The sequence below is a fragment of the Salvelinus namaycush genome, chromosome 8 (assembly GCF_016432855.1).
Source record: "Salvelinus namaycush isolate Seneca chromosome 8, SaNama_1.0, whole genome shotgun sequence".
NCBI classification, from domain to species: domain Eukaryota; kingdom Metazoa; phylum Chordata; class Actinopteri; order Salmoniformes; family Salmonidae; genus Salvelinus; species Salvelinus namaycush.
The window spans coordinates 57,255,086-57,282,520 of NC_052314.1; the positions used below are offsets into that span (position 1 = coordinate 57,255,086).

Consider the following 27,435-nt stretch of genomic DNA (forward strand, 5'->3'; position numbering starts at 1 on the left):
TCTGGAGGATGGCCTGGTGTCAAGAAGGGCAGCAAAGAAGCCACTTCTCTCCAGGAAAAACATCAGGGACAGACTGATATTCTGCAAAAGGTACAGGGATTGGACTGCTGAGGACTGGGGTAAAGTAATTTTCTCTGATGAATCCCCTTTCCAATTGTTTGGGGCATCCGGAAAAAAGCTTGTTCTGAGAAGACAAGGTGAGCGCTACCATCAGTCCTGTGTCATGCCAACAGTAAAGTATCCTGAGACCATTCATGTGTGGGGTTGCTTCTCAGCCAAGGGAGTGGGCTCACTCACAATTTTTCCTAAGAACACAGCCATGAAAAAAGAATGGTACCAACACATCCCCCGAGAGCAATTTCTCCAAACCATCCAGGAACAGTTTGGTGACGAACAATGCCTTTTCCAGCACAATGGAGCACCTTGCCATACGGCAAAAGTGATAACTAAGTGGCTCGGGGAACAAAACATCGATATTTTGGGTCCATGGCCAGGAAACTCCCCAGACCTTAATCCCATTGAGAACTTGTGGTCAATCCTCAAGAGGCAGGTGGACAAACAAAAACCTACAAATTCTGACAAACTCCAAGCATTGATTACGCAAGAATGGGCTGCCATCAGTCAGGATGTGGCCCAGAAGTTAATTGACAGCATGCCAGGGCGGATTGCAGAGGTCTTGAAAAAGAAGGGTCAACACTGCAAATATTGACTCTTTGCATCAACTTCATATAATTGTCAATAAAAGCCTTTGACACTTATGAAATGCTTGTAATTATACTTCAGTATTCCATAGTAACATCTGAAAAAAATATCTAAAGACACTGAAGCAGTGAACTTTGTGGAAATTAATATTTGTGTCATTCTCAAAATGTTTGGCCATGACTGTACAGATACCCCAAAAAACTACTTATGTAGTACTTTAAAGTATTTTTACACCACTGGGTGCAGGTAGGCCTAGAGGTAGGGTGCAGGTAGGGGCTAGAGGTAGGGTGCAGGTAGGGCCTAGAGGTAGGGTGCAGGTAGGCCTAGAGGTAGGGTGCAGGTAGGGGCTAGAGGTAGGGTGCAGGTAGGGCCTAGAGGTAGGGTGCAGGTAGGGGATAGAGGTAGGGTGCAGGTAGGGGATAGAGGTAGGGTGCAGGTAGGGGCTAGAGGTAGTGTGCAGGTAGGGCCTAGAGGTAGGGTGCAGGTAGGGCCTATAGGTAGGGTGCAGGTAGGACCTATAGGTAGTGTGCAGGTAGGGCCTAGAGGTAGGGTGCAGGTAGGACCTATAGGTAGGGTTCAGGTAGGACCTAGAGGTAGAGTGAAGGTAGGGCCAAGAGGTAGGGTGCAGGTAGGACCTATAGGTAGGGTGCAGGTAGGACCTAGAGGTAGGGTGAAGGTAGGGCCAAGAGGTAGGATGCAGGTAGGGCCTAAAGGTAGGGTACAGGTAGGACCTAGAGGTAAGGTGCAGGTAGGGCCTAGAGGTAGGGTGCAGGTAGGACCTAGAGGTAGGGTGCAGGTAGGACCTAGAGGTAGGGTGCAGATAGGGCCTAGAGGTAGGGTGCAGGTAGGACCTATAGGTAGGGTGCAGGTAGGGCCTAGAGGTAGGGTGCAGGTAGGACCTATAGGTAGGGTGCAGGTAGGGGCTAGTAGAAGGAGCTATGGGTTACTTCCTCTTGGTTTTGTCTCTCAGGGCTGTCAAGAACTTGGACAGAGGTGGCTTGGGACTTGAATCTGGCTTTCTGCTGCTTTCAGTGGTCTGAGAGAGAGAAAAGAGAGAGAGATCCATTTTGAAATCTTTGTAGGTTTGAAGTGGTCTCTGCCAATAGCTAGGTTTCCATCCAATTGGTGACAGATTTTCATCTGTTCAAAAATTCTAAAATCTGCATAAAAACAATTTGAGCATTTTCCCACCAGAGATGTTTCCTTTAAATGGACTTGTTGTGGATAAAAAGCTGTGCGTGATGACATAGTTCACATAAAAATAACTTGTGGTTAAATTCCCATGTACCGAAAGAAAATACTAGTTAAATGGGTTTCCATCGCATTTTCAACTCTACTGACGGGTTTGTCAAAACATTTCTTGCATTAGGCTATATAACGGATGTGCCCACTCTGGTTTTGGCACGTGCTCTCTAGCCAACTGTTAGATACAGATAGTGCTGGTTTAGCATTCATTATGAGATTATTATGGACAAAAAGAACGAGATTATTTTGATTTGTCAAACCAGGATCAAGGTCATCACTGTGCACTTTCCCCACCATGTAAAGTTCCTCATCATTTATTTAATCTGTAGCCTAATAAACCACATGTTTTCCCGAGTCATAGTGGGAGGACCACACAACATATCACCTGAATCCAAGTTTACTTCGATATGATGGTTATTATATCAATATCTGCACATAAAGGTGTATTTATTGTCACATGCACAAGTACAGTGAAATGCTTACTTGCTAGCACAATGAACTACAGTTAAATGAAAGCTGTCTCAGAGGCTGGCTACTGAAAAGTGTTAAAACTCCCCAACACCTCATAGTAGTCAGATCTCTCACTTCTTATGGCCCTCTATCATTTTACCATACAACACAATATACTAATGCTTAAATTAATCAATTTATTCAGATCTTACAGAATCTCATTCAGACAACACTGATGTTGATATGATGGTTATTATGTCAATATCTGAGCATAAAGGTGTTTCCACCGCCATTTCTCGCATTATTCATTTTACAGACACAAAAACATCCCACCTTACCTAGCGTATTTTGTTTTGTCGACATGTTTTGTCGACATCAGTTTCCATCAGGCATGTCCTGACATTTTTGTACTTTACTTGCATAACAAGGTTGGATGGAAACCTGGCTAGTGATGCTAATATACATTATTTCATTCAGTAATAAGCTACAGTCTGTATGAAATTACACCCTATTCCTATAGTACAACACACTTCAGAGACACATGTTAATGTACAGTGTTTGAAAATGTTGCCAAGGGTTACGGGGTCAAATGAACTCTGACCTCAACAGAGAGGTTGTCCTGTGTCGGTGTTGTCACAGGGTCCTGTTCTTCAGCAGACGGAGGGATGTTGTAGAAAACAGAGGACGGAAAGACATAGGAGGGAGAGGAGCAGGAAGAGGAGGAAGAAGGGGGTGATGTGGGAGAGAGGGTGGGAGGAGGAGAGGGTTTGAGGAATTTGAAGGTCTCTGTTTCAGGAAAGAAAGAGAGAACAGCAGACATGTTTTATATTTCAGCGTCTCAGCTTTTGTCCGACTCCTTTCCAGCCGTCTATTTCCACTGATTCTTTCATCTCGTTTTCCAGTCATTCAATCTTACTTCTCGTCTTTAGCCCCGGAAGTCTGTGCTTTCTCTTTTTGCTCAGACGAATTTTATGTTTCTGAGCAGAACTGTCCAGAACTCCAAGGGACTGAGAAAGAGAGAGAGAGAGAGAGAGAGTGAGAGAGAGAGAGAGAGAGAGAGAGAGAGACAGTGAGAATAAGAACAAGAGAGTGAGATTTTGCAGTGAGTGTTTTTATACCGGGGCTCTCCAACCCTGTTCCTGCAGAGCTACTGTCCTGTAGGTGTTCAACCCTAATCTAGGTTTTTGATTTTAATAATTAGCTGGCTGATAAGATGAATCAGGTTAGTTACAACTGGGGTTGGAGCAAAAAACCTACAGGGGGGGTTAGCTCTCCAGGAAAAGGGTTGGAGAGCCCTGTTCTATAGACAGAGGCCTACAACAGCACTTTAAATGACTACAATGCCCACAATCCCACCGGGTGGCTCACCTTAACACAGGAGAAGTCAAGATGGTCCTTCGATTGGTTCCTTATGGGGGACTTAGAGTCATGGATGTCCTTAGATATGGGTCTGGAGTGGTCCAACTCACTCTCCTCCGCTGCATCATTGTCCAATAGTATCTTCGGTTTGATGACAGAAATGGCATCAGTTCCAGTGTCATTGTTGTTGTCTACTTCCTGTTGTCTGTTGTCCGATTGGTTGTCCACAATCTCCTTCGGACTTGTTTGGCTGAAGTGAACATCCTCATATAAAGAATGGCCTATGTCCTCGTGGTTATGTTGAACGTCGTTGGGGAGGCGCGACTCTGGTTCAGTCTTTAATTGGTCGCCTTCATCACCACCGTGTTGGCAAGCAGCCTCTGATTGGTAAACGGACGGTGAGGGGGCGGGACTGTTCTTAATGGACAGGAATGGTGACCACTCCTCTCCTGTTAGAATCTCGTCCACCAAGCTGATGGGACTGAAGTTGAACTTGAAAGAGCTGAAGGAGCTGTAAAATAGAGGCGGAAAAACATTGACTCTATTCCCAATATAGCGCATTACATTTGAACAGGGCACTGATCAAACGTAGTGCACTATACACCATATTCCCTATAAAGTGCACTACATTTGACCTATTAGTGCACTATATAGGGAATAGGGTGCCATTTGGGAAACCACATATATATTATGTCATCTGTCGTGGGTTGATGAAACCAGTGGTCACATTTCTTTAAACAAATATATATAATAACACTTTTCACAAGTATGTGGTACATTTTCACAACTCTAGTTAGTAAAATAACTCAAAATATATCATCTAAAAGGCAGTTGTTTCAAAACTTTAACATTTTCAATTGACAAAGTACAACACACAAAATGACAGTCACTTTTTCACCCCACTTAATCAGTGTTTAATCTAGAAACACACGTTTCACATTGCAAGACATGTTCGTATAAAGTAATAGCCTTTCACAATGCAGTGTTCACATTACTTTTGATATGATTCTCTTCTCATTTGTTAAAATACATTGTTCTGTTACTTAATCCAACTGCTCTCTAATTGATAATCACTTCAACATTTGGTAAACCTATATTCTAATTTTGATAACTACAGAATAAAATTGTATGTTTGTAAAGTATAAACATATAAAGTATGATATACACTGAGTGTACAAAACATTAGGAGCACCTTAATAATATTGACTTGTACCTCCTTTTGCCCTCAGAACAGCCTCAATTTGTCGGGGCGTGGACTCTACAAGGTGTCGAAAGTGTTTCACACGGATGCTGGCCCATGTTGACTCCAATGCTTCCCACAGTTGTGTCAAGTTAGCTGGATGTCCTTTGGGTGGTGGACCATTCTTGATACACACGGAAAACTGTTGAGCATGAGAAACCCAGTAGCGTTGCAGTTCTTGACACACTCAAACTGGAGCACCTGGCACCTACTACCATAACCCGTTCCAAGGCACTTAAATATTTTGTCTTGCCCATTCACCCACTGAATGGCACACACACACAATCCATGTCTCATAGAAATCCTTCTTTAACCTGCCTCCCCTTCATCTACACTGATTGAAATGGATTTAACAAGCGACATCAATAAGGGATCATAGCTTTCACCTGCTCAGTCTATGTCATGAAAAGGGATGTATACTGTAATGTACAATTATGATGATGGCTATAATGATTTTACTCTACAGTAAGTTTTTTTTAAATCTGATATTGACAAGAATAAAGATGTACTGTATGTGTCCCGACTTCCGCCGAAGTCGGTCCCTCTCCTGGTTCGGGCGGTCGACGTCACCGGCCTTCTAGCCATCGCCGATCCACCTTTCATTTTCCATTTTGTTTTGTCTTGTCTTCCCACACACCTGGTTTCAATTCCATCATTACATGTTGTGTATTTAACCCTCTGTTCCCCCAATGTCCTTGTCCGGAATTGTTTATTGTAAGTGCTTGTGCACGTTATGCCTGGTGTGCGTCGGGTTTTGTACCCATTTATTGATTGTTCTGTTTTCCGGTGGTTTTTCTTATTAAACTGCGCTGTTGGAAAGACAGTTTTTTGCTCTCCTGCGTCTGACTTCTCTGCCGCCAGTACGCACCCCTTACAGTACGCAACAAATACATCACCTACACAGTAAGAATGGATCCACACTGGTCCTACAATGCTGCACATCTCATTGAGTTCCTCCTGTCAAGGTGAATGGGTCACCTATGTCGTTGTGTGGGACAATTCATCACATACTTGTGAAAATAGCACCAAGGCGATTGGAAATCAAAACGAGATTGCAAAAATGCCACTTAACTGGACTAACAGCTCGGAGCACAGAATGTGTTTGGTGACATCAAAGCACTCAGGAAGTCATGATAGCTATGGGGAAGTAGTGTCTGAGTTACTGTAACTTCATCTACATAACACACACACAGAGACCAAGGAATGGGTGTGCTCTGCTATGGCAAGCACAGTATCTAAAGTAGAGTCAAGGATAAAGAGAGGGTGTGGTGGATGCAAAATCACCAAGACTCCCCAAGACTCACTTTCCATCACCACTGAAAACGTGTCTCTCTCTCTCTCCTCCTCTTACTCCCTCTCATTCTGTCTCTCACCTCTGAAAACGTGCACGCTGTCCCACAGGCTTCCTCTCCGTCTCAGCTTGGCTGGGCGGCTCCATCATTGGTGGAGCAGCCTCACTACTCCTCTTCTCCTCTTCGTCCTCCTCTTCCTCTATGACGGACATTTTAGTATGCAACCTGACTGAATGTCGATCTTGACGGAGGTTCACCTGTCAAAAGGAGACCACAGCAAAAAATGACACCGTGGTCACCCTAAAAAAAGAGGGCGACTTCGTTCTTAATCAATGTTAGATAGTCCGACTGGATGTCGATCTTGATTGAGGTTCACCTGTTATAACATAACACGGTAAGAGGACAATTATGCAATATTTGATTCATCATTTAATGTCAGATAGTTCATTGTAGTAAAGGAAAGAATACAAATGTAATTTTGTCGCATTAAATGAGCAAGAAAGACTTACCAATGGCATTTCGCTCTCCACCTCTTTTTCTCCGTCGTCCTCCTGAATCTCTCCATTCCCTCTCTTCTCCTCTCGACTCTGCTTCCATCTGCTAATCATCTTCTTGGCAAATTTCTTCACCTTTCCTCCCTTCATTGTCTTAATATTCGGGTGTTTCGACCCAAGCACACCCCCACCACCCCATGTTGCAGCGTCCTGAACCACAACTTCATGTGTGCCTTCTAAATTCCTCCCCCCTTCCAACAAACCTCCCTCCTCCGTGTTACACCGAAACTCGGCAGGGGTTCTGGAGCTCTCGCTCCCATCTGCGATGTGTTCGCTAGGCTCTGGTGGTTCTCTGACTCCCTCTGTCTCTGGAGGTATAGACTGGAGGTCTGGGGGGATGTCTCTCGTTTCAGACCCAGAAGAGGCACTTCCATCTGTGCTGTCCTGGGCTCTCCTCTCAGGTCCCTGGGGCAGAGATCTGTTTCTGTGTGGAGGTTGGGGTATAAGCGGCTTGGGTGCGATCGATTCCAACGGTTTGGGTACCCCCATTACCCCCATCCCCACCGGCTCAGAGGCTTTAGGGGGGCGCCCTATATCCTTCCCCCTCAGCTGGGAAGGGTCCTGTGTTGCCACGGACACAGTCGTCTCTAACTGCTGCACCCCCCCACCCCTCTGTGCTGTAGAGTCCAGAGTAGGATCCAGAAGGGGCTGTGAGAATCGGTGTTCTGACTTAAGGATGACAGCTGAGTACATAGACAGCCTATCCCCTGAGGATGACAGCATATCCTCCTCCTGGCCTCCAGGCCCTCTCCCATGCCCTGTAGGCCTCAGCTCACAGCCTGGGCCCTCGCCTACCACTCTCCCCCACACAGGGGCACTCTGGCTAGGGTCGAGGGCTGGTGGAGGGGGCGGTGGCGGTGGCCCTGTAGGGTGTAGCGGTGGTTTAGCCCTCCTCTTGGGGGGAACGGGGGGAGGCGGGGGTCTGGCATCCAGGCCAGGGGGACAGGGTAGCAACTGCCTTCTCTCCCATCTGGGAATCACAGCAGGGGATTCGCTGGTTTCCTCTTCGACCAGTTTTTTCGATCCTGCATTCAAAAACAGAATGCCGGAATTCCCCTCTTCTCTCTCATCTGAATCCCTGTCTGATGATTCCAGACCGTTGTCCCTCTCAGTCAGAACTTCCAATTGTGGATCATTATCATCATCATCATCATCATCCTCAATCCCTGAAGCAAGCTTCCCTTTGACTATGACCTCTGCATTATTGTGGTCCTGATGGGTCACATAGAATCCCCTGTCTGTTTCCACTGAGGTTCTGGGGTGTTGGGGTGTGTTACGGTACGTGTTAGTGTGTATGTTAGGAAGTTGATCCGTGTCTTCTGCAGGGCTCAGTCTGAGCAGCATGGACTGGATCAGAGATATACTTCCAGATTGACTGTCCGCCTCAGACATCTAGAGAGAGAGAAATACAGAGAGATTTTTAATATGTGTCAATGTGTCCCAAATGGCACTTTATTCCCTTTGTAGTGCACTACTATTAACTGGGGCCCATTCCATATTGCCCATAGGGCTCTGGTCAAAAGTAGTGCACTACATAAGGAATACGGTGCCATTTTGGAGGCATAGTGTTGTTTCATAACCACATCCCTACAGTAATAATACACTCAGTGTCTGTCTGTCTGTCTGTCTCTCGACCTGTCTGTCAGCCTGTGTCTGACCAGTGTGTGTCAAAGTCAGCACAGGTAATTGAAGGCATAATTTTACAGAAATATTGACTTAGTTTTATCAACTGAAGCTATTCACAGTTTGGATTCACTCACAATGTCCTATATGCCACTACAGAAGCTGTACAACAACCTGTTGATGTCACCACATCCTCTCTCTCGGTGTAATGCTCATGCACTTCAATCACTGCTTCTTCACTGTTCTTTAGAGATGTATTAGACTTAGGGTTGCAAAATGTCGGTAAATTCCCCCAAATTCCCAGGTTCATTAGAAATTCCAGTTGGAATATTCCGGGAATCAGGAGAGAATAAGCAGGGAATCCGGAGACCTCCAACCAGGATTTCTGGAAAATGCCGGAACATTGGGAAGGTTAACAGAATTTTACACCCCTAATTAGACTGAGTATATTTCTCTTACCGCTGTTCTATTCTCTTCCTCCGTGTTTTCTTCTCTTCATCCTCTCCTCCTCGAGCCCTCTTTGCATTGAAAGCTTTCCTCAGCTGCTTTCATTCAGTCCCTCTCTCTCTCTCTCTTTCCCACATGTGTTCCTAACAGACACAACCAGAACATGTCTGGCCTCTCTCTTCCCTCCTGTCTTCTCCGTCTGCGTGCTCGTGTGTGTGTGTAATAATTTCCTCATTGAAACTGCCAAAACCAGTTCTCCCCCATTCCGCGCACAGTGTCAGTGACTCAAAGTTTAACATGGCATGGTATACTATATTTAACACAGTTTCCAAACACTAGATGATGCACCTTTTCCCTTGAAAATGTTGAGATGCTTTTGGCTTTTGTGACTAAACTGTGTATGGTAGATCTGGCATCAGATGTTAGGTATTTTGATGGATGCACCATGAATACAAGTGCATATTTTTGGATAATATTGAAGAGAAAGGACAACTCTTGTTTGCAAGTGTCTTTGCTGTATACAGTACGTAAGCTATATTTGGCAGAGTACCAAGTATGAGGTTAGCTGAAAGGTATGTGTGATACTCATGCTTCAGCTTCAAACTACAGACACACAGACAGGTGCACAGGTGTGCACGCACGCACACACACACCCTGACTACTTGCCTACTCCTCTGACAGAGTAGGCCAAACAGGGCCGGCTTTAGCCTATAAATTCCTACAGCCAGAAAGTGAGCGGAGTTTGCCGTTCAATATGTGACTACAGCTGTCCTCTCCATTCAGGGGACAGGTATAAGTCCTAGGTAAACCATCTAGACATTACTCCATTTGAAAGACAAAAGCAATAAGGAATTTCTCTCATCTCAAATGCGGCCTTCCACGTTCATGCTAAACACAGCCAGCCATAGGCTGCAAGCAGTTTTATTTTATAAATAACTTTTTTATGTATTTTATTGTACCGTTATTTAACCAGGTAGGCCAGTTGAGAACAAGTTCTCATTTACAACTACGACCTGGCCAAGATAAAGCAAAGCAGTGCTACAAAAACAACAACACAGAGTTACACATAAACAAACAACCTGTCTTGCAGGAAATCACGCACAGAACGAGCAGTATGGCTGGTGGCATTGTCATGCTGGAGGGTCATGTCATGATGAGCCTGCAGGAAGGGTACCACATGAGGGAGGAGGATGTCTTCCCTGTAACGCACAGTGATTGCCTGCAATGACAACAAGCTCAGTTCAATGATGTTATGACACACCGCCCCAGACCATGACGGACCCTCAACCTCCAAATCGATCCCGCTCCAGAGTACAGGCCTCGGTGTAACGCTCATTCCTTCGACGATAGACGCGAATCCGACCATCACCCCTGGAATCCGACCATCACCCCTGAGACAAAACCGCGTCTCGTCAGCGAAGAGCACTTTTTGCCAGTCCTGTCTGGTCCAGCGATGGTGGGTTTGTGCCCATAGACGATGTTGTTGCCGGTGATGTCTGGTGAGGACCTGCCTTTACAACAGGCCTACAAGCCCTCAGTCCAGCCTCTCTCAGCCTATTGCGGACAGTCTGAGCACTGAGCGACAGTCTGAGCACTTGTTATGCCATGCGGTGTAATGGATCTTGATGAATGGATATCAAAACTGTCAGGTAAATTGTAATTTAATGATGAGATGGATACATTAGTGTAAAATTGAGTGTAAAAGGTAACTTTGTATTTAATACACCCCTTTGAAAGTAAAAATACAATTTTTACTGCGGTTTCTGATAGTTTTTCATCATTGTTGCGATCATAAAGGTTATAAAATACAAATATTTTAAAGTATTTTGGGGTAACACGGGAAGCCATGACCCAAAACGTCAATACAGGTGAATGCATTTTCACCATTGACCTATTGGGGGTGATGAAATGGACCTATATCAGGTTTTGTTCAGCGTGAAAAACTATACAAGTGTGCCAATTTCCACGCTTCTATACTAAATCGAACAATATGGTCTTTTTTGGGAGCTTATCTACTGTACTATAACCTCATTGTCCTCTCATAGAATGTTAGTTCCTTTTGCATCCCTTTGATATGTTAAGTAAGAATTGTGCACCCATATTGAATTTTTAAAACCTGTTATATTCAATGCAGTGCCCTTTAATATAGACCACATGGAGAATTCAATAAATCAGATTTCTAATATGAATAAAGACTTACTAAACTGCCAAAATTCAGAATTTTGACATGTCCCTCTTTGCACCCTCTGTGACATCCAGGAAGATTTTAACCCACTTAACCCCAAAATGTCTCCAAGTTTATCATCAATGTAAGTCCTAGTTATGCTGTTGCTTTGACAGTCATTTCTGAAGATTATTATTGATTCATTTATGTGATTAGTGATTCATTTGAAGATAAAAAAATATAATAATAAACCTGTCCCTCATTTTAAGGTCAACCCTGTTAAGTGAACTAAAATCTCGTTTGAATATAATGAAACTATTCCTTTTAAAAATAAAATAAATGTTGAAAGAAAAACATTTAACATCTAACAGTCAAATCATAGTGTAAAAACAGGTGAGCTGGTTCTACTCTTTTTTTGGTAATTCTCTGGTGTTTTATGGTGAAAAACTAAGTGGATCAAGCATAACACGTCAACCCTGTTACCCATAGACAGACAGGCTAGAAATGTTTTAACAATTGTTTATTTTTTTTGTGGAGCTTGCATTCAATTGCCCTTCCTCTTGCATACAACAATCTTCCATTCCCTCTGTTACAAGGGGATTTATGGCTGATGGAAGATTAAATCATCAACCCTGTTACTTTATTTGGAACTTACAGTCATTTTTTAAATTATCCTCTTGAGATGGGAAAACATGCTTTTTTTATTAAATTGAACATGTGCTCTTTATGACAGAATGATAAAATGAGGTGAAATGTAAAGTATTTTTTCCACCAAGTTACATATCTCAAAAAGCACCGAATTCTTGGTAAAGTTGAGCAGAGCCTTTTAGTACTTGATACAGTAGGTGCCCAGCCTGTACGAGTCGTCAAACTTCTTCAGGTCACAGGCTCTGGGCATGCCACACGCTGCATTCTCCTCCTGGAGATTCACTGGGACAGCAGCGCCACCTAGGGGACAATGATGGAATAACTACACGGTTTCACCAGGTAAATTTACTGAGAATAAAGTATATTCTATGACATTACAAAAGAAAAAAAAATGAACATTTTCACAATGACATACTAAAGAAAATCTTACCAGAGTGGACCAGGTTGCTTCTCCCTCTCATCCTTTCTTCTCCTTTTTTGTCTTTACATTTTATGTATTATAAAGTGTCATCTCACCTCCTCCCTGTGCTTCTCACCCTTACAGATACCGTAACTGTCTTACGTCTGCATTACATTTGGAACACAGTTATACACGTCAATCCAGAGCATCCCAAACATGCTCAATGGTTGACATGTCTGGTGAGTATGCAGGCAAAGGTAGAACTGGGACATTTTCAGCTACCAGGAATTGTGTACAGATCCTTGCGACAAGGGCTGTGCATTATGCGGATAATCATGAAATGCTTTGAAAGGCTGGTCATGGCTCACATCAACACCATCATCCCAGACACCCTGGACGCACTCCAATTCACATATCGCCCCAACAGATCCACAGATGATGCAATCTCTATTGCACTCCACACTGCCCTTTTCCACCTGGACCAAAGGACACCTGCTTGAGAATGGGGCCCCTCAGGGGTGCGTGCTTAGTCCCCTCCTGTACTGCTTGTTCACCCACGACTGTGGCAATGCACGACTCCAACACCATCAATAAGTTTGCCGACAAGACAACAGTGGTAGGCCTGATCACAGACGACGATGACGCAGCCTATGAGAGAGGTCAGTGACCTGGCAGTGTGGTGCCAGCAGTGGCACCACCGATTTGTTGCATGTTTTCCATGTTATTTTGGCATTAGTACATGTCACATATCAGTCTGCAAACAATGTAAAAACACATTTATTAAGTGAATAAAGCCGTATACAAACATGGTCTCTTTCTTGCTTTCTTGAGCAAGGCAGCTCCAAAATGCAGGTGTTTCAGTCTAGCTCAGTGCTTTCTTTGGTGGAAACTAGGAAGCTGAAAATATTTGGCATGGGCCCTCAGATCCTAAAAATTCTACAGCTGCACCATCTAGAGCATCTTGACTGGCTGTATCAACACTTGGTATGGCAACTGCTTGGCATCCAATGCAAGGCGCGACAGAGTGTAGTGCGTACGGCCCAGTACATCACTGGGGCCGAGCTCCCTGCTATCCAGGACCTCTATACCATGTGGTGTCTAAGAGGAAGGCTCCATCATTTACGGTGATACAGCCTCTGCAGAAGTCAGGGCATTCATACTTCTTGCGCTTCACGTTGCAGTGCAGAGTTGTTGTGAAGGAAGTGAGTTTGTGTTTATACAGGACCTCCCGCCCCCACCTACCGTCAACCAATCATGTCAATGCGGAGCTATACGGAGCCCTCCGTTACAGAATTTGGGAGCTCAATTTGGCCTCTGTGTGCCTCCGGAGGCTCCGCAAATGTGTCACACTCTCCATACGGAGTCTACGACCACATTTCCAGATCAAGCAGAAGTTGGCTCCTACACTGACATCCCAAAACACACATGCATACTGACGCCACACACACACACTTTCACACTCATCCCCTACATTGCTGCTTCTGTCTATTATATATATCCTGTTGCCTAGTCACTTATAGCTATTTCAATCAACAACAAAAGTGATACTTTAAAACTTCTCTAGGATAGGGGGCAGCATTTTCACATTTGGATGAAAAACATACCCAAATTCAACTGCCAGCTACTCATCCCCAGAAGATAAGATATGCATATTATTAGTAGATTTGGATATAAAACACTCTGAAGTTATTAAAACTGTTTGAATCATGTCTGTGAGTATAACAGAACTTATTTAGCAGGCGAAACCCCGAGGACAAACCATTCAGATTTTTTTTTTTGAGGTCACTCTCTTTTCAATGGGTTTTCATTGGGAATCCAGATTTCTAAGGTACCTTCTTGCAGTTCCTACCGCTTCCACTGGATGCCAACAGTCTTTAGAAATTGGTTGAGGTTTATCCTTTGTGTAATGAAGAAGTACGACCATCTTGAACGAGGGTCACTTGAAGTGTACTGTTAGATAGAGGCGCGTGACCAGAAAGCTAGCTACAGTTTGTTTTAATCCTGTATTGAACACAGATCATCCCGTCTTCAATTTTATCGATTATTTACGTTAAAAAATACATAAAGTTGTATTACAAAAGTAGTTTGAAATGTTTTGGCAAAGTTTACAGGTAACTTTTGAGATATTTTGTAGTCACGTTGCACAAGTTGGAACCGGTATTTTTCTGGATCAAACGCGCCAAATAAATGGACATTTTGGATATATATCGACGGAATTAATCGAACAAAAGGACCATTTGTGATGTTTATGGGACATATTGGAGTGCAAACAACAGAAGCTCGTCAAAGGTAAGGCATGAATTATATTTTTATTTCTGTGTTTTGTGTCGCGCCTGCAGGGTTGAAATATGCTTCTCTCTCTTTGTTTACTATGGTGCTATCCTCAGATAATAGCATCGTTTGCTTTCGCCGAAAAGCCTATTTGAATTCTGACATGTTTGCTGGATTCACAACAAGTGTAGCTTTAATTTGGTGTCTTTCATGTGTGATTTAATGAAAGTGTGATTTTTATAGTAATTTATTTGAATTTGGCGCTCTGCATTTTCTCTGGCTTTTGGCCAAGTGGGACAGTAGCGTCCCGCCTATCCCAGAGGTTTTAAGGACATTTTTTTTATATATTTTCCAATGTTTTACTTTTATGTTTAGATCAAAATATATACAAGTATATGTAACCGATGTGAAATGGCTAGCTAGTTAGCGGTGGTGCGCGCTAATAGCCTTTCAAACGGTGACGTCATTCGCTTTGAGATCTTGAAGTAGTGGTTCCCCTTGTGATGGGTAACGATGCTTCGTGGGTGACTGTTGTTGATGTGTGCGGAGGGTCCCTGGTTCTCGCCCGGGTCGGGGCGTGGGGACGGTTTAAAGTTAAACTGTTACATTGATGCTGTTGACCCGGATCACTGGTTGCTGCGGAAAAGGAGGAGGTTGAAAGGGGGGTGAATGTAACCGATGTGAAATGGCTAGCTAGTTAGCGGTGGTGTGCGCTAATAGCCTTTCAAACGGTGACGTCACTCGCTTTGAGACCTTGAAGTAGTGGTTCCCCTTGCTCTGCAAGGGCCGCGGCCTTTGTGGAGCGATGGGTAACAATGCTTCGTGGGTGACTGTTGTTGATGTGTGCGGAGGGTCCCTGGTTCTCGCCCGGGTCGGGGCGTGGGGACGGTTTAAAGTTAAACTGTTACATTGATGCTGTTGACCCGGATCACTGGTTGCTGCGGAAAAGGAGGAGGTTGAAAGGGGGGTGAATGTAACCGATGTGAAATGGCTAGCTAGTTAGCGGTGGTGTGCGCTAATAGCCTTTCAAACGGTGACGTCACTCGCTTTGAGACCTTGAAGTAGTGGTTCCCCTTGCTCTGCAAGGGCCGCGGCCTTTGTGGAGCGATGGGTAACGATGCTTCGTGGGTGACTGTTGTTGATGTGTGCAGAGGGTCCCTGGTTCACGCGAGGGGACGGACTAAAGTTAAACTGTTACATATACATGAAGGTGTCTGTAATATAATAAACTTGGCAAAAGCAAATGTAGACATTAATAAACGCATATCAAAACTTCCTACATATTTTTCTTAAACGGTGGGGGAGTGCCAAGATGGAGGCACGGATCTTCAAAACAGTGCCCATCAGTCATCTAGTGTATAACTCATTGCGTCATCATGTGATTCCAATCCCGGAAAAACAACAGGAAAAGTTTGTGTCGCAACTTGCTCTGTCAAAACATTTAATTTTCCATTCTTTTTAAAACAATTATTGTACGAATGCGTTGGACTATATGATATAACAATGAAGTCTGCATTGTTACACGTTTTAGTGCCCTTTTGTGTTTGTGTCGTTTTGGCGAACACTGGTCTATTCAACAGCGTTTTAGTCGACATAAGCTATGATCACTACGCCGAGAAGACAGTTGACTACCTACCCTGTTACCTGGCAATGCCATTCAACTCCTTGGTCAATTTGGGATACATTTTCATGGGCATTTACTGGCTACTTCAACGGACGAACGGTAAAAGAGACACTAGGGCAGATTACGTCAAAGACATGTTCGCACTCATGGCCATTGCCTACGCACCTGTACAGTGGGTGCGCCTCGCGACTCTCCTTCGTGCGCCCGCTGTTTTGGACCAGTGGTTCACGCTTCCCATCTTCGCGTGGGTGCTGGTGTGGTGCGATTTTATCGAGCACGGTTGGCGGCCACGGTACGCGTTAACGGTCGAGTTGTGCTCCATTCTCAGCTATGGCCTTTCGCTGGTGCACGACCAAGGGTTCGAGGTGGCCCTCGGATGTCATGTGGCCTTCGCGGTCATCAAAGGTGTAGGGGTAAACCGTAACCATGGGGACTGCCATTCCCGGAGATACCTGGGTCTTGCGGTACTGTCCTGCAGTGGTTTCGTGTTGCTGAAACTGTTGGATCACACCCTGGCCCGATACCGACCGTTCCAACATCTCACTGGACACTTCTGGTCCAAAGTGTGTGACGTTCTGCAGTTCCACTACAGTTTCTGCTTTCTCACGCGCTTCACAAGCATAGCACCAAAACGGACTGAATAGGTCTGTCCATGGATGATCAATGGCAATAGGTCTGAGTCTGTCTGCAATTAATGTGTGTTAAGTCATTCAATTGTCTTCGTGGACTTAAGGGAGCAGAAATTGTGTAGAAGAAACGTAACCCACTTCAGGGACAAAATGACAAAACTGTGTCGGTCATTCACTGAAGTTATATTCTAGATAGTAGGCCAATCACACCTAATTCAGATTTGTAAAAAAGATGTAGGTACAGGTAGGCTGGTTTGATAAAATGCAGAGGGGAAAATGCAGCAAGAACTGAGTCAGCCAATGATTTAAGACTGATGAAGATATATTTGTTTTTTCTTTTTCTTTGTACATCTCGTTTGTTAACATCTAATCTCATAAGAAATCAACATCAGTGCAACATATATTTCCAACAAATGTGTAAATGTGTCAAAACAATCATTGTCATAATATCACAAATTGGAGGAATTAAAACTGTTTTATGAGAAATCTTTTAGCCACCAACTTTACATAATTTATTTTGTGGTCAATCTTTACAATTCCAACTTTGTCATGCTTGTCAGCACAGGCTCAGAGAATAATAACTTCCTACTGGTCCAGAACAGAGCAAGTCCCGCCTCCCGGAAGTCCTGGTTGGCACAGTAGATGATGGGGTTCAACCCACAGTCTAGGTAGGACATCACTGATGACAGAGTTCTCAGCCAATCAGGTGCAGGGGATAGGTCCAGTTTTCCAAGAAGAATCAGCTGTGGGGAAGTGAGGAGTAAAAAATAACCATTGGCTTCAGGGAGGAGAATGGCAAAATGAATCTGAAGAGAGTGTGTGTGTGTGTGTGTGTGTGTGTGTGTGTGTGTGTGTGTGTGTGTGTGTGTGTGTGTGTGTGTCACCTCAGACACAGCGAAGGGAGTGTAGCAGAACAGGTAGAAGGCCACAATCAGAGGAGTGACAGAGGAGAGGTCATCTGGGTCACTATGAAGGAGAGAGAGAAAGAGCCGTTACTAAGGAAGGTACTAATCTGGTTGCCTTCTTCATCTCCTTTCTATCATCTGCACTGATCTATAATTTTCGAGTATATGTGAATGGAACCTCCATTTCTAGCTTGAAAAGGATGCTTTGGTAAAGCAAGAATGGTATGCATCAGGAAATTGATGTGCAGTTATTTCACATCAATGCAGATGATGTAAACGAGACGAGGGGGAGGTGACCATTTCAGACTATTACGATGCACCCAAATGCTCACAAATCACAACACATACCTGTCGCAGTTCCTCCCGCAGCAAGCAGCGGTGAAGAGAGAGCAGAAGAGGATGAGGAGGAAGGGGAGGAATATGCAGATGGAGAAAGCACAGAGGATATAGACCAGCATGTCAGAGTAACTGCTCTCCCAGAACACTGCACACAGCATCTCTGCAGGGTCGTACCTGAGAGTTGGAGAGAGACAGAGAGTTCAGAGGCAGGGACGGACCGGACCAAATTCGGCTCGGACATTTCTAACAGACCTGCCTATTTTTTTCCTTGAGGGCCTGACACCAGTCCATTTTTTTCCTTGGGCCCCCATTATTGGCCAAATAATTATAATTCTGTGCAAAACCCCTATTTTAGATTGGCTAACTGGGCTAAAGATAGACCAGGGTACATTGATGGAAGAGAAGATAAATTAACAATGACCTAGTCTGCCTCACTGTATGTCTAGTATGACCCAAATAACTACAAGACCCTCACCACAACCTTCCCTCACCTGATCCAGTTGTAGACCACAGGGATGCTCCCAAACACCACCCCTGTCAACCAGGAAGCCAGGCAAGCCAGAGCCACAACGACAGAGGCGCCTCTTCCTGTGGAGGCCACGCCCTTGGCTCGCTGTACGCAGAGAATCGCTGTGGAGAGGGGAGGAATTCGTTTTTTTTTAAAGTAGTGCACTACATAGGCAATAGAGTGCCATTTGGGACACACAATAGATGTAAGTGGATTGAGGATTGTTGAATTGGATGTAAAATATGCATGTGTGAGGAGTGGGTGTTTAGAAGTGAATAATGAGAATGAAAAGTGTGTGTGTAGAGAAGTTGGTTAGCGCATTAAGTGGTCATCAAAGTCAGTCCCGTAACACTGTTGTTTCTCCAAGTGAAATGCGGATTCAAAACGCCTACAACCTAGGCCCAGGAGATTCTCACCTATGCTTCCAATAGAGGAAGTGATGAAGGCGAATTTGAGCAAGCTGACGACCTCGCACCATGGTGACCTCTGACCCTTAGTCAACATAGCCAATAGGGAGCCAGAGATGATGAGCAGGGAGGAGCCAAGGTCGGAGAGGGTCAGACTGACGAAGGGGACCCAGTATCTACAGGGAAACTGATCCCTACACTGAGAAAGAGACGGAGAGAGAGATTATTCTATTTCAAGCTTTTTTATATATATATATGGGCTCTGCTCATTGGCATTGCTCGGTGCCTCTTCATCAGCAGATAGAGCTTGTTTGTACTGTGACATTTTGTAAAAAAGTGGCACCATCAGGCAGGCATATGTAAACTATAACGCACTCACAGAAGTAAGCTACAGTCAGAACACTGGGTTACAAAGAGGATATACGAGTCCTTGGTTAGATCTCCTAACAGTAGGTCAGGGAGAGAAGTGTGTGACACTCAGAGTTAATAACAGTTACCTACCATGATTTTTACCAGTAGTACCAGACAGTTCCCAATGACCCCCAGCACCATCTCCACGCTCAGAACTGCCACCAGCACTGACCTCTCAACCCTTGTCCAGGACTGCTCCAACACTACCGATGTGCTGCTGTTGGCCCAATCGTTCACTGAGCGATGGAGAAGAGAAAGAACAGTGATTATAAGTTATAAAGATATAAATGAATGCAGTCAATTACTGTTGGTTAGTCAAATTATACAATCTTGAAAGCCTCACAATGTGTAGAAAATCATTGCTATTATAGAATAATTCATGTAATTGTAATACAGTACCGTACTTACTTTTAAGACGGCTGGTTAGAGTCCACAACCATGAGGAGATAGAGGGAATTATGGATGGGAGAGTGATGATTACACAAAGTGAGACCGTCATCAAAAACAATCTCCAATTAAAACTATCCTGCTTCATTAGCCACTGGCAAATCCCTTATCAAGCATTGTGTGTGTGTGTGTGTGTGTGTGTGTGTGTGTGTGTGTGTGTGTGTGTGTGTGTGTGTGTGTGTGTGTGTGTGTGTGTGTGTGTGTGTGTGTGTGTGTGTGTGTGTGTGTGTGTGTGTGTGTAAAATATCACTACTAAATACTGAATGAAGCACAATCAATTCAAAACAACAACAGTACATTTAAGAATTTCACGTAGCACTGTATTTTAGGATAGAAAATCATATTTTCAAACTTTTGACCTTACCACCTGCGCCACATCAAACATGGCAACTTTTTGACGTCCAACGCGAGATCTCTGTCATAACGTTCTTTGACTTCCTGCCCACGCAAATTGCACTTCTCAAATCGTCCGCTGTTCTGGTTTAGAAGGCCAAATAGCGACAGGTCGGTGAGTTTTAAGTTATTTTATCAACTACATACTTATTTGAATTGGTTTTAAAGATTTTTTACAACACATAATATCTTTGTTTAAATTTCTACTGCCTTTTGGTACTTGTATGACCGCTGCTTTTACAGCTAAAGCTACATAACGTCAGTCATTGGAAAAGTCCTTGAGGATTTTATGGCTAACCGGTTGTTGCTAGCCGGCTCGCTAATGCTTGTTAGTACCTATCTAACAACATGCATTTGTCATAGCGTAAAGCGTTTTGGTAGTATTACATTTTGCTACAATATATCATGTCACGCAGTAAAAAATAGCGTTGAACGGGGCCTGTGTCATCTGGGTAACGTTAGACGGTTGGCTTTTGTTTTCTGGGAAAACAGTTGTCTTGCTGGAACACTCATGTCCTCAACTAGCAAGCTAACGTACTAACTAACCTATGCTGTTAACAGATATTCATTTTAGTGTAGTAGCTTCTTCTCTCTTGTATCGCATGCTGTCGTCACAAGGACCAGCAGAGCTCTGACATAAGGGTCATAATGATCATCACACATGAACGATTTTAGTAACAAGCACACATACTAACCTCTTAGCTATGGAACTTAGTTAGCTATCTACCTATGGTTTGTTTGTTGACAAACAGACAAGTTATTGGATGATAACACAAGGCACATCTTTACATTATGTCATGACAAACAAAGTAAGACCGATACAGGTTTTCTGAATGAGTGCAATGTGTTATCTGGCAACAGATTTCAATAGGTCAGTGACCTTTAAAAAAAAACATTGGCCAATTTATTTGCACATACCCTGTATTGCACTTGAGTGTCACATGATTAATAATTACATGTCTCTGTTTTTCTTTCCCTACCTCTTCCTGTGTTGTTGGCGTGTTCCAGACATGTCTGCGGCGTTGCGTGTACTATATTCCGTGTCCCGGCCAGGTAAGACCTCACCTGAGGGAGGGAGGGATGGATGGATATTGATGGTGTGGTGCACTGCTTTAGTGATAGAGAAGTCACTCTGGTCATCAACAGTTCAAGAGGAAATTTAGGCTATACTCAGTTATTTGGGGTAAACAGTGAATACAGATACCCAAAACACATCTCAACTATCTATGAAGATACTGATTGTAGGTCGCTCTGGATAAGAGTGTCTGCTAAATGCTCTCAATGTAATAATTTAAGACGAGTCAATGCTGTTAGCTGTCAGTGAAGTCTACTTGCTAATTGTTGACCTCTTGTGGTGAAAACACTTCCCTTGTAGCTCCATTTCATCCTCTGCCTTTTAGGTCATAATTTGACTCCTTTCCCCTCCGCCCCACAGGCGCCTTTGCGGCTGGACACAATCTGGTGCGTCTAATCAGTCTGTCGGCCCAGAGAGAGGGATTCAGTAAGTACTGTATCTTACCCCGGCTCTCAAGGTGCGTTCGTTTTGCATCATCGGGTGCACCGGGTGTGCGGCATTTGCGCATTCCATTCGTTCTAAAGGGAAATCCCCACCCATCCGGGGCACCTGGGAATTCAAAACGAGCACACCCAGTGCCTCTCATATACACCTGACCACTGTGATCCCCACACAGCTGCCCTTTGTTTTCCTTTGATTAGTATGAATGTTCAGACACGCACTCAACATTCATCTCACTGTCTTTCTCTCTACCTCCCTCTCTTTCTCCCTCCCTCTTGCCTTCTCTCTTCCTCTCTCTGTAGAGTATGTGAATGCTCAGGATCTGCCCACAGACATGAAGTCCATAACAGACCGAGCCGCTCAGACTCTGCTGTGGACGGAGCTCTTCAGAGGTCAGTTTCACTCCTGACTCTTTGTGACACCAACCCCCATGTCTGAAACGGTGCTGTATTCCCTATATAGTCCACTACTTTTGACCAGGGCCCGTAGGGTGTCATTTCAGACACAGCCACTGAATAACCTGGTCCCAGGTTTTTTTGTTGCTATTTTGCAAACTCCTATGACAAATTTCATAGGAGTTGACAAGAGGGCACCAAAAGATCAGGGACCAGCCTTGCAATGACTGTGATAAAGGCTACATACTGACAAATTAGTCTGAAATCTGTATGGTGCCATTTTGGATGCAGCCAGTGCAGTGTATAACATCACTTCCTGCTTCTTGCTCCCCCAGGATTGGGCATGACCATGAGCTACCTGTTCAGAGAGCCGGCCACCATAAACTACCCTTTTGAGAAGGGGCCCCTGTCGCCCCGTTTCCGCGGTGAGCACGCCCTGCGCAGGTACCCCTCTGGAGAGGAGCGCTGCATCGCCTGCAAGCTGTGTGAAGCCATCTGCCCTGCCCAGGTACATAGAAACACACCTGTGGCCTGTTGCAACGGTTGGGCGTAAAAACGTGGTCTTAAATGCTAGGTCAGGCGTAGCTACGTCAGACTTTGTGATCAGAATTCACACATGTTTGCACCAATTCAAAATAAGACTTGTCGTAGCTTAGTCCAGTGTAAGCAATGTGCGTTCATGAGATTTAATGCTTCATAATGATGGCTGCTAGGCTGTGCCCGTTACTAGGCTGTTGCCATCGTGGCAGTTCTAAAATTTGCAAGGCATGTCACTTCCACAGAGAGAACAGTCCATCCCTTTGCATAGCCCACCACTATGCATGAACCTTTTCTTAACCACAACTAGATGGACCCATAAAGAGTTACTGTGGGAATTAATTGTCTTTTTTTACTTTTATTTAAATCGGGAGCCCATTGAGACAAGGGTCTCATTTTCAATAGTGCCCTGAGGACAACAAATTCAACACAAACATTCGCCCCAAAAGTGTGTGTATATACACACCTATGCATTCAAGGGTTTTTCTTTATTTGTGCTATTTTCTACATTGTAGAGTAATAGTGAAGACATCAAAACTATGAAATAACATGGATTATTTTATTTTTTACATTTAACCTTTATTTAATAGGCAAGTCAGTTAAGAACAAATTCTTATTTCAAATGCAGAACAACAGGTTTTTACCTTGTCAGCTCGGGGATTCGATCCAACAACCTTTCGGTTACTGGCCCAATGCTCCAACCACTAGGCTACCTGCCAGAGTCATGTAGTAACCAAAAAATGATGACTAAAAAATCTAAATATATTTTAGGTTCTTCAAAGTATCCTTGATGACAGCTTTGCACACTCTTGGCATTCTCTCAACCAGCTTCACCTGGAATGCTTTTCCAACAGTCTGGAAGGAGTTTCCACATATACTGAGTACTTGTTGGCTGCTTTTCCTTCACTCTATGGTCCAACTCTTCCCAAACCATTTTAATTGGGTTGAGGTTGGGTGATTGTGGAGGCCAGGTAATCTGATGGAGCACTATCACTCTCCTTCTTGGTCAAATAGACCTTACACACCCTGGAAGGGTTGGGTCATTCTCCTGTTGGAAAAACAAATGATAGTCCCACTAAACGCAAACCAGACGGGATGGCGTATCGCTGCAGAATGCTGTGGTAGCCATGCTGGTTAAGTGTGCATTGAATTCTAAATAAATTCCAGACAGTATCACCAGCAAAGCACCATCACACCACCTCCTTCATGCTTCACAGTGGGTACCACTTATGTGGTCATCATCCGTTCACCTATTCTGCATCTCACAAAGACATGGCGGTTGGAACCAAAAATCTCAAATTTGTATTCAGACCAAAGGACAGATTTCCACCAATCTAATGTCCATTGCTCTTGTTTCTTGGTCCAAGCAAGTCTCTTCTTATTATTGGTGTCCTTTAGTAGTGGTTTCTTTGCAGAAATTCGGCTATGAAGGCACGATTCATCCAGTCTCCTCTGAACAGTTGATGTTGATGTGTCTGTTACTTGAACTCTGTGAAGCATTTTATTTGGGCTGGTAACTCTAATGAACTTATCCTCTGCAGCAGAGATAACTGGGTCCTCATGAGAGCCAGTTTCATCATAGCGCTTGATGGTTTTTGTGATTGCACTTGAAGGAACTTTCAAAGTTATTCAACTTTTCTGTATTGACTGACTTTCAGGTCTTAAATGAATGATGGACTGTCATTTCTCTTTACTTAAGCTGTTCTTGCCATAATATGGACTTAGCCCTATTTGGTAAAAGACCATCTTCTCTATACCACTTCTATCTTATCACAACACAAGTGATTGGCTCAAACGCATTAAGAAGGAAATAAATTCCACTAATTAACTTTTAACAAGGCACACCTGTTAATTGAAATGCATTCCAGGTGACTACCTCGTGAAGCTGGTTGAGAGAATGCCAAGAGTGTGCAAAGGTTGGCTATTTTGGTTATTACATGAATTCATATGTGTTATTTCATAGTTTTGATGTCTTCACTATTGTACAATGTAGAAAATAGTAAAAATACAGAAACCCTTGAATGAGTAGGTGTGTCTAAGCTTTTGACTGGTAGCGTGTGTGTGGTTACAATAAAAATTCAACACCACCATTTTTTATTTTTTATTTCTATCCAAACAAATGCAATTCTCATTTAACAAATTCAACATTAGACTCCTAAACTGCCCTAGCGACACCAGGGAATCAAGATGCAGGGAGTTGTGCAGGTTATTCCAAAAAGTTGGGGGCATTATAACTGAAAGCAGATTTACCTATTTCGGTGGAGAGACCCGAGGAACCTCGAGTGAGCGGGTTTGGTATCTCATGTTTTGATACTTCAACAACAGAGTTAGGTAAGTCAGATGCTTGTGTAGTAGAACTTTGTAAAAAAAAAAAACGGAATCGTGAAGTGATCTACGGTACTTGAATGAGGACCAGCCAACCTTTTTGATACAGGGTGCATGCGTATTAAATCCAAATGCGCATATATTTATAGGTGGGAAACCTATCTTTAGTCCAGATGACTCGCCTGTTTTTTTTTTTTTACCACTGATCAGACCATTTTGATAGCATGTTTTGTAGCCTATAACAAGTTGATGATTTTTCTGTTTACTCACCTAGTAGCTTACTCCAGACCAAAAGCCTGTGACTTGTCCGATGTGATTTGGTTTCACCGAATCTCCTTCTGTATATTTGGTTAATTGGTCTCTGGCTGGGAAAATAAGTGGAGGTGCCAGCTCATTTATTCGTTTGCTCATCTATTGCTGATCAGAAACATTTTAGCATGCTATAATGTTGCCCAAATCTACAATATTATTTTGCTAATGACTCGTGCGTAGGCAACTCCAACAGTCAGTGGAGGCTGTGAAATACAAACGCGAGATTCACCTGATTTTAAAATGGATGACTGTTCTTTCTATCGGTATCAAGAAGACAGTCTGAATTGAACACCCTACGCCGCCTGCTCCCTGCTAGACCGCTCATAGAAGGCTTGCTCCCAGGTGGTGCAGCGGGTATCATTTTTTTTGGTCCGGCGTTGAGCGCATTTTACGTCGGACGTAGAGTTACGGCCCAACTGGTGCAACCGGCCCCTGTAGTGTTAACACTCCTGAACTATTCGCATCTGCATATCCCTAACCCTCCCAGGGTATCAAAACACCTGCCCTTTGCAACGGAAATACCTCCATGGCTGCGTCCAAAATTGGTACACGTACATAGACCCCTGCATAGTGCACCCTATAGGCCCTGGTCAAAAGAAGTGCACCGTTTACCGTTTCCTATGTCTGCTATACCACAACACCTTCAGGCTCACTGCCCTAAACATGATTTACCCCCCCCCCCCCCCCCCCATTTACATAGGCCATCACCATCGAGGCAGAGCCCCGATCGGACGGCAGCAGGAGGACGACGCGCTACGACATCGACATGACTAAGTGTATTTACTGTGGCTTCTGCCAGGAGGCCTGTCCTGTTGACGCTATCGTGGAGGTGAGCTGGACCTTCTACCTCTCTACTGTGGTCGGTGTCCCAAATGGCACCCTATTCCCTACTTAGTGCGTTACATTTGACCAAAAGGAAATTGCCATTTGGCACAAAACCCCTCTACTATAGCTTCCTCTGTAGATGTCTGGCCGTTATGATCCCTGTGACTGAGGTTGGCGTAAAGGGCCTGTAAAACTATTTGGTTTGGTGTCTCCCCTCTCTCTTTCACCTCTCTCTCCCTCAGGGCCCCAACTTTGAGTTTTCCACAGAGACTCATGAGGAGCTGCTCTACAACAAAGAGAAACTGCTCAACAACGGAGACAAGTGGGAGGCTGAGATCGCTGCCAACATACAAGCTGATTACCTCTATCGATAGACTGGCTGGTGCGCAAATACACACACACCCACACACCGACTGACTGACCGACCGTACTCTGTTGATAACCATGAAACGCACACAGGTGCGGTATGACAGACTGACACACACATTGTATAGATATCCGTCAGCCTCTTTGACACAGACACACGTCCATCCATACTGTACAGTTGATCCAGATCAATGGTTCACACCCAGATATGTTTCCAGAGATCCAGGCAGCACCGTTTATCTATATTGCATATCTATACTGCATAAATATTGAATGTGACTTGGATGAATGGGACAAATAAACAGCAGGAACACACAGCTCTCCAGAACGAGGTCTCTGTGGATCACTGTATTAATAAGCTCAGTTCACCCACAGAGAGAAGCACCCTCAGTCTCCTGTACCGGCAGCCCGCCCACAGATGCCTATCCTGGGGCACATTCAATAGGGATACGTTGTGGAAATTTGCAGAAAGAAATGACATGAATAGAGTTGACATGATTCTTTATTCTACTTGTCAGAGAGGCATGTTTGTTATATGTACCATATTTCTATCTGAATGTTGCACAATGCTGTGCCCTACTGAACGCACCCCTGATGTCTTTCCTCAACAGTACTGTTTATCTGATTCGAGGTAAGATATTGCCCCTACCCTAACCTGAACCATTAGGGGGAAGGAGAACAATCTCATCGTGTGCTAGTGGTTAGGGACAACTACCTACTTTGTGTTCCAAATGGCATCTTATCTCCTATATAGTGCACTACTTTTGACCAGGGCCCATAAGATTCTGGTCAAAAGTAATGCACTATTTAAGGAAGAGTGTGCCATTTGGGACGCATTCCTACTCTGTTTTAAGGGCAGAGTGTTATCATTTTGTCAAAGCGTTACACAACCAGTTTGTACATGATAGACTCAGGCTCGATTATAATATCCTCAAACTAGTAGATATATTAGCCTGCTGCCAACACAAAGTTAAATGGGGGTTTGTTGTCATGAGAATTGTACAAAGGTTAAATACTTGTGGACGTCAAATTATGTAAAATAAAATAAAAAATTCAAATGGCCTGCGGTGTCTTCTTTTAAAGGCCCAGTGCAGTAAAACA

At 44.0% G+C, this 27,435-nt stretch overlaps 3 protein-coding genes across 4 annotated transcripts; 2 read left to right on the forward strand and 1 right to left on the reverse strand.

Moving 5' to 3' along the window:
- Positions 1 to 2,698: 2,698 nt before the first annotated feature.
- LOC120051984 lies at positions 2,699 to 9,025 on the reverse strand. Its single transcript, XM_038998861.1, has 5 exons — positions 8,925 to 9,025; positions 6,798 to 8,234; positions 6,370 to 6,545; positions 3,766 to 4,267; positions 2,699 to 3,404 (listed from the first exon to the last, which is right to left on the reverse strand). The coding sequence occupies exons 2-5, from the start codon at positions 8,232 to 8,234 to the stop codon at positions 3,300 to 3,302; spliced, it is 2,220 nt and encodes a 739-aa protein (XP_038854789.1). The 5' UTR covers positions 8,925 to 9,025; the 3' UTR covers positions 2,699 to 3,299.
- A 6,753-nt stretch (positions 9,026 to 15,778) lies between these two features.
- LOC120051985 (transmembrane protein 187-like) lies at positions 15,779 to 17,154 on the forward strand. Its single transcript, XM_038998862.1, has one exon. The coding sequence runs from the start codon at positions 15,899 to 15,901 to the stop codon at positions 16,661 to 16,663; it is 765 nt and encodes a 254-aa protein (XP_038854790.1). The 5' UTR covers positions 15,779 to 15,898; the 3' UTR covers positions 16,664 to 17,154.
- A 2,946-nt stretch (positions 17,155 to 20,100) lies between these two features.
- Positions 20,101 to 27,396, forward strand: LOC120052889 (NADH dehydrogenase [ubiquinone] iron-sulfur protein 8, mitochondrial-like). Of its 2 annotated transcripts, none has more exons than XM_039000092.1 (7): positions 20,101 to 20,173; positions 21,067 to 21,111; positions 21,494 to 21,559; positions 21,877 to 21,966; positions 22,305 to 22,477; positions 25,844 to 25,972; positions 26,211 to 27,396. In XM_039000092.1, exons 2-7 carry the CDS (start codon positions 21,069 to 21,071, stop codon positions 26,340 to 26,342), a joined length of 633 nt encoding a protein of 210 aa, XP_038856020.1. In that variant the 5' UTR covers positions 20,101 to 20,173; positions 21,067 to 21,068; the 3' UTR covers positions 26,343 to 27,396. The 2 variants fall into 2 exon arrangements, with proteins under 2 accessions (XP_038856020.1, XP_038856019.1); XM_039000091.1 differs by having other exon boundaries at positions 20,109 to 20,169.
- Positions 27,397 to 27,435: the final 39 nt, after the last annotated feature.

Bases quoted from the DNA above. Each gene is read 5' to 3' on its own strand.
- LOC120051984 (XM_038998861.1), bottom strand. From the start codon at position 8,234: ATGTCTGAGGCGGACAGTCAATCTGGAAGTATATCTCTGATCCAGTCC. The intron at 6,546-6,797 runs GTAAGTCTTTCT...TCCTTTTGACAG, and splicing joins TGGAGAGCGAAATGCCATTG to GTGAACCTCCGTCAAGATCG. The intron at 4,268-6,369 runs GTGAGAGACAGA...TCTATTTTACAG, and splicing joins CAGCGTGCACGTTTTCAGAG to CTCCTTCAGCTCTTTCAAGT.
- LOC120051985 (XM_038998862.1), top strand. From the start codon at position 15,899: ATGAAGTCTGCATTGTTACACGTTTTAGTGCCCTTTTGTGTTTGTGTC.
- LOC120052889 (XM_039000092.1), top strand. From the start codon at position 21,069: ATGTCTGCGGCGTTGCGTGTACTATATTCCGTGTCCCGGCCAG. The intron at 21,112-21,493 runs GTAAGACCTCAC...TCCGCCCCACAG, and splicing joins ATATTCCGTGTCCCGGCCAG to GCGCCTTTGCGGCTGGACAC. The intron at 25,973-26,210 runs GTGAGCTGGACC...TCTCTCCCTCAG, and splicing joins CTGTTGACGCTATCGTGGAG to GGCCCCAACTTTGAGTTTTC.